This window comes from Etheostoma cragini, chromosome 11, assembly GCF_013103735.1.
Source record: "Etheostoma cragini isolate CJK2018 chromosome 11, CSU_Ecrag_1.0, whole genome shotgun sequence".
NCBI classification, from domain to species: Eukaryota; Metazoa; Chordata; class Actinopteri; order Perciformes; family Percidae; genus Etheostoma; species Etheostoma cragini.
Genome location: NC_048417.1, coordinates 23219570 through 23226675, shown reverse-complemented (window position 1 = coordinate 23226675; position 7106 = coordinate 23219570). Strand labels below are relative to the sequence as shown.

General features: G+C 40.3%; 1 protein-coding gene across 2 annotated transcripts in view; it reads left to right on the top strand.

Moving 5' to 3' along the window:
• Nucleotides 1-1838: 1838 nt before the first annotated feature.
• Nucleotides 1839-7106, top strand: part of slc39a10 (solute carrier family 39 member 10) — a 33217-nt gene continuing 27949 nt past the window's right edge. Inside the window, exon 1 of one of the 2 annotated variants that reach the window (XM_034885407.1) lies at nt 1839-2063. In XM_034885407.1, coding sequence (XP_034741298.1) covers nt 1968-2063 — 96 coding nt within the window. In that variant the 5' untranslated portion in view covers nt 1839-1967. Of the gene's footprint in view, nt 2064-5406; nt 5601-7106 lie in introns of those variants that run through there. The other variant, XM_034885409.1, reaches the window with a different exon arrangement.

Genomic DNA, 7106 nt, shown 5'->3' with positions numbered 1-7106 from the left:
GCTCATAATTCAATGCAGTCGTTGGCACTTTTCATCCTCTCTCCATTGGAACCGGGTACAGGCTAAATGACAGTGAAAGCCACAATGGCACTTCCACCATTGCTTTACGACTGGCAGAGACCCTGGGGCACCATGACTGGAGTGCTTAGTGAGAACATGGCTGCCAATCACTTGATATTAATCTCTATGTGATCAGGAGAGACAGCCGGCATGAGTGGGGGGGAAACCTGGGGTGGGGAGGAGCTGGGAGAGGGAACCAGCTGGTGCAAGGCCGACAGAAATTAGCCATGTATCTGCTCTGAGTGTCCAAGTGACACTGACACACACACACACACACACACACACACACACACAGACACAGACACACACACATACACAGTGAAGGTCAGTGGTCCACAGCCTTTTCTCTAGTCTACCATAATCCATATTGGAAAGAAATGAAATTTAAAAGCCTGATGAATTTCTCAAAGCACTGCACATGAAATTATGGATCTCTTGGAAATATTGCATAACAAGTCCAGTGTAAATTTAAGGCCAAGAGCAAGGTCAAAAGTCTGGTGACCTCCTGAGGGATGTACTGTAACACAAATATACTATTCAATCCAATACTGGCATAGTGATTATTTTTGTACAGTTGTGTTACTGACTCACATTATCCAATTGATGTTACATAAATGGCATTACTGAGTCAATTTGACTTGTTTTCTCTACTCGTTGTTACAGGTCATGGAATTGTGTATCTAAATGCAGAGATCAGGCAGGAGAGGTTTGAGCTTGAGGATTTATTAACAAAAAAGCAGAGTTACAACCAAACCTGGGTCCAAAAAGCAATTGGGCTCCCTCTGTCATTGACGACAGGCAATATGAATGTATTGTATTTTAATTTAAAGAATTCATTAGTCCATGTTTTGCCTAAAACAGTCAATGCTGAGTGTAAACGTACCAGAATCAGCCATAAAACTATGTGTAATCTGTAATTTCACAAGGTGATACAAAAACCTCCACATTCCCAGAAACAATTCCAAGGTCAAGACATCCATGTCCTCAGTGCTCAGGGCATACATGCCAAACTGTCATGACTTGTGCTTCTAAAACTGGACTCGCCTATTAGATAGCCTAAATAACTTTCCACTGATTGGTGACTTGGTCACAATAAAACAACTTAAGATGTTAATATGGCAAAGATTTAAAACAAAAAAGCCCAACCATTCAATCATGTGTTGATATATGCTTGTGAACACTGTGGGCCTATATGTGTTAACTGTTCTATTCGTGGGCTAAAACAAACCGTTAAGTGTATTAGTTTAAAGGTTTGGTATTTGAATGAATACACACCAAAGTCAGATTCAGCTGGGTTCAACACGCATACTCATACTCTTCTCACTTTCCCCGTCTGATGGATTAAAGTAGGTCTATGTGTTCTGTTTTTTTCTCCCTTTTTGTCCTCATTGTGTTTGGTTTAAACTCAATAGACTTTGTAAAGACTTCAGCAGCTTTGGCTATGTGGCGAAAGAAAACTAAACTACATTACACATTTTTGCTAAACTGTAGTTTAAGAAATAATCATCTCTATATAGCCATACTTGCAGAAAAGTGTGGTGCACAGCATGACACTGTAATTAAATAAGACTGTGTTTAGTGTCAGAGCCATAGAAGGACAGAGCAAGGGTTATGATGACCTCATCTTGCTATTCTCAAATTATAATGCCAAACCATTAATAGAAACGTCTATGGCCAAAACACAACTTGTCTAAATTTAAAATTAGAGGGTGTATCATGTGGTGACGTGGGTATGGACATTCATCCCTGTGTGCACATAATTTCCTTAGCCAGTCATATGACAGCCCAGACACAATCTGGCGGAAAGAAACGTCAGTGCTTTCTTCAATGCACACTGCGCTGATAGCGCAGACTGTTGGCCCGCCCCTACCGGGATTCTACGGATAGTTCGCAAGAGGCGTTGGTGAATGACCTGCCTTTCGTGTGTTGACGTAAACCAGAAGTATTTTTTCTCTTTTTTTTGGTACCGAGCGAAGGGGAGATGCACACGGCACTCGAGTGAGGTAACTATATAAAAACCCATTTGTTGTCATTCACTCCCACAACATGGACCCGGGCAGCATTTGCCACAACGTGTTGACGTTACCACCCACTATTGTGTACATTTACTACGGAATTTTAGTCAGCAAATCTTATCGTTACTCTTTGTAAGCTGTGAGCTAGTTTCCTGTGACTCGTATGCTAGCTAACGTTAGCTGGCTAGTTGAAATGTTTCCTTCCTCTCCAAGCTAGCGTAGCGTTAGCCTGTACAAAAGGGGCTACTCTAACAAAACAAACTAGCGGGATTTGAACGTGTAGCTCGGGCAGCTTTCCAGGGGCTTGTTTCCGATATTCACGTATTGTTGTGGTCGCTGATGATTTAGTAATTTCATCAGTTTAAACGCTGCTGTACTGTAGGCACGTTCTTCCCTGCTCAGTGTTGCATTATGCGCACCACGTGCAGTGTTCAAGCCCCCTCCGTTAACCAGAGCGATGGGCGGTATCAAGGCTACGATTCATAACCGCGACTTCACTAGTCTTAAAGCAAAGCAAACTTGTGTGGCTAAGTTGCTTTTGATACAGTATTTTGTTCGCATTAACGTGCATTTTCACCTACCTTATTGGGCGGGCACATGTGTTGGTAATGATTGCTTTTTGGTCATATCGTATGCCAATTTGACGTCCCTTCTAATACTTATTCAATGCGAATATTAAACAATTAAAAGTTAAAAAGCACTAGTGTGCTGATGTGAGATCATTAAGCGTGCCTCAGCTGCCATTAACACATTTCTATTTCTAAAGAAATATCTGTTAACATTAAATCCTCATTTACTAGTCCATTCAATGTAAGACTGGTACAGTGTTACAATATTAAAATGTCTGTAGGTTGAGATTTGTTAGTCTTGTAAAGGATGTGGTCAGTGAGTGATAGTAGTGTTTCGTTAAACACAACTCGCGTTTTTTTTAAATATCCTCATCCTTGATTGAACAGAATTGGAGAAATCATTAGGTTCCCCTCAGTTAAGCTTTTTAATAAAATGCCAATATGCATCATATCCTATCAGTTATGAAAGATGTAATCAAAACATTAAACCACTAACAAAACTCCTGGTTAAAAATACAAACAACCAAATTTATAAAGCATATAGAGCAGATATTTATTTGTTGGTGTAATGCTTCCTTCCCGGTAACTGGTAACCCGGATTTTCCCAACCATTTACAGCCGAAAGTGCCCTGGAACGTCAGTCGAACACGGAACAGACTGTTTTCTTTAGCGGAAGCTAATTCAGGGTGATCAGGGGTTGTATTCGCTATAACAACTGCCTCGCTCTGCATTATCCCTTACTTTACTCTTCTCTCACTAGCCCTAATGAAATAAAGAAGACAAAGAACTGCTATGCCCTCAGGATTAGAGAAAGTTTGGATCTGTTATAACACGATTAGCTTCAATGGTGACATGTAAGTCCTCTATAGGAATTTATATGGATTTGTGCCATGTATTTAATTTGTGCCTCCTTGTGGACCAAGTGGATGAATGATGCAGGTCTCCTGTACTTTAAACTCAACAATTTTATTTGTGTTTTAAGTACTGCAGAGTTCTCACTTCACACATGATTTGGGACCAGGGGCTTATTTGGGACCAGTATGTTATTTCTTTCTGACTTGACAGAGCTCCTCCAGAGCCACAGAACAACAGGCAGTAGCAGTAATCATGACTGGGAAACTGGCCTTCATGTGTGATGTCAGTGAAATTCACCTTTAAGTATTGAGCTGTGTTACCAAACCTTATTTACAAAATATTTGAACCAGTTTATGATTACAGCATACAGCTTGAAATTATAGCCTAAGGATATTATGCACAGACTTTCATTGTGTGATTGTGTATTTCAGAACAGTTACAGGGCTACATGAATATGTGTTGCCTTTGTATTGTAGTAAACAGCTTTCAAAGATTTACATCCCAAGTGCTTGGGGCGTAAAGCAGAGCTGGAAAAAAGAATTGAGGCTGAGCAAAACCCTTAAAAAACAGCACGGGTCATGTTCTAACTTGGAGTTTTTGTTAAAACCAGAGAGTATATAGTCCAAGGTTGCTTGAATTTTCTGTTTCTTCAGGTGCTATGTTTACCAATATGCCGCTTTTTTGTAATTAACTAAAAGTGGCCTTTGGCAGTTGTTGTGGAGATATTACTTTCTACCCACGGATTCAAATCTCATGTTCAGTTGAGTTATTATTATTAATTTATTTTACAATGTTTTTATTGATTTTTCATTAGTACATTTTAACAAGCACCCCCCCCCCCATCCCAGCACATAACCTAATCTCTCTCCCAACATCTGTTATATTACCAAATAGCCAAAACACACAAAGCTAACTAAATGACAGTACACACACATGCACAGAACCATTACCCCTCCAGCAACGTTATGATATGCATACAAACAGAAATAAATAGGAATTGCACCTTTGCTATCACCTTACAAGACATGCTTCAGTCATTTTTTTACTGTTGTCATACTCAGCATGACACAATATAATACCATATCAGGCCCAGTCAAGTTTTAAAGGACTTTAATAAAATGAGGAGAAGGGTGATGGTAAATCTGCAGGAATGAGTGCATCACTCATAAAGCCCGAAGGCCTCATTCAACATTATTATCCACATTTTAACTTATCAACTACATCTTTTGTTGAGCTAAATAGTTTCTTTTTATATTTATCTCATGCTTCCAGTGTCTTCAGGGGCTTACCGGTTAAAGATCAGACCCAGATTAGGGATCCACTTTATCTTCCCTCTTAAAAGCCAAAAGCAATCATAAGCATGGGAGGTTATTAAACTTTTTATTTTGTTATTTATGTAACCTTTTTTTTAATGTTCCCCTTACCTTGATACCTTATAGTGCACACCCTGGGTGAAAATCCCTGTTGCTGCCAGCTGCTGGTTTCTTAGAAGAATTGTGTAAACATTGGCTTGGCGGGTCAATTTGTTTTAGTGCTCATAATGGTAACGATCAGTAGCAAGCCACACCATTCCCACACTCCTGCCGCTCACAATACAGTTTTTTTTTAATGCAGACAGGGCATTTTGAGTCCTGCTAGCTAACGTTTGTTAACCAATACATACCAATGCATGTTTTTACATCCACTGTTTTATTAACAGAGGTCAGGGATAACGCTGCACTGCCATTTTTAAATATTTTACTGCGGATTTACATCAAGGCAGATTAGTAAAATGGGCATACTGTCCTACCAAGAGTACACCTATATCGCCACACACACACACACACCCCCCATGAGTAGCTGGTCAGGTGGTTGATCCCAGACACAGCGCCCTGACTGCTCAAACACGCAGATACACACACGCAGATACACACACACACACACACACACACATTCCCTCCCTGTGCCTCCCTCCTCCCTGTACAAATTAGTTAAGTCACTTGACTCAAAAGCCTCAAAACAGTCAACCTGTTACTTATGTAAGTGCTGGCGTGAACAGTTTGTGTTGGTGTGGCGTAAACCCCTGTCTTTTTCGGCTTATTTGTGATTAGAGGTAACTCAGGTAAGCATCCCTGTGTTTTGCCAAGGTGTTGTTTCTTTAACATCTGCACAGTGTACATACTCTTCAGCTGATTGTTCGGTTGACTTGTCTGTGTGTTTCCTGGTCTAGCCTTGTGTCCTCAGACTATTTTACACTGTGAAGAACATGCTATCCAGGCCACAGAGCGTCAGCCGTGCACCTGCGCCTTGCCACAGTGATTACTTGCTCATTTGCGTTGCGGCTCTTTTATTCCAACCGAGGAATTCAGGACTATATACACAGCATCTTACAGCAATGACTCAGAGTCTTCAATTTACAAAACCTGAATTAGATGTAGTATTTCCTGTTTTGTGCTGTTTGACCTAGTAAGATGTTCAAGGAAGTCGTTGCGTGTGTACATTGGTTTTATTTGAGCCTGCATGTGACTTGGTGGCCCACAACCTAATTTCATTCCAAATGTGTAGGACTTGAAAGGTTGGACATTTCTTTATCCATTAATTTATCTTCATATTTAGTGGAAGACAAGTGCGTTCGGATCATCTACTACTCGCACTGAAACATATGTGTCTTCACCTACCACCTGTGGTGAGTGTCATACTGCTGTTATTAGGCTGGCTGTTGGAAAGACTGTCTACATTACTGTGAGTATGTCTAGTACCTGAGTCAGATGGTTTGCAGGAAACCTACCGCACAGCTCATGACAGTTTCTACAGAATAGCTGGTCTTGATCAGAGGATTGCGGGCTTGACGTGTCCAAATGACTACCTTGATTGCTGTTTTTGGGGTTTTGAAGCAGTCATGGGTGGTTGTCCATGTAATTACAAAAGCACTGCGTCTGTCAACATGAGGTGTATAGACTACTTGCTTGTCCTTCTTCTGAACAGTGGAGCAAAGCTGTAGACTAATGATTTCACATTCTGTCTGTCAGTGTTGGTAACGTCTCTCAGTGCAGCCTCACCACTGTGCCAATGAATGCTTAGGAAACACTGATGGGTAAGCTAAAAACAGTTGAGAATGAGTTGGGTTGATTTCCGTTTTTGTCAGGTCTGGTTTACAAACTGCTAAATTTCTTCTTCTTTTTTAAAGAGAAAGAAACATCGTATGTAGTTTTGAGAATATTTATTGTGTAAAACTTTAATTATACAAAATAATATTGCAGATAAATAAAATTCAAGTACACTAGTAGCAGAGACTTTAACAAAGAGAAAACTTAAAGTATTTGGTTCCTGTCCTTTAGCGTAAATCATTTAAAAAGGCACTACACAGGTGCACAGATACTTTAAATAAAAACATATTACAAACAAAGTTTCTTACCTGCAACCTAATGTAACGCATTTGAGTGTGCACACACACACACACACACACACACATCATCTGCTATATAGTGAATTGTCAGGGTGATGAAAGGCTCCGTGGTACGGCTCGACCAAGGGTCCGTTGTATCGCCTTAAATCTCAACCAAGTCGAAATAATGAATGTTGCACCTGTCTTTTTCACCAGATCCTCCGTTTCACTTTTAGCCATGTT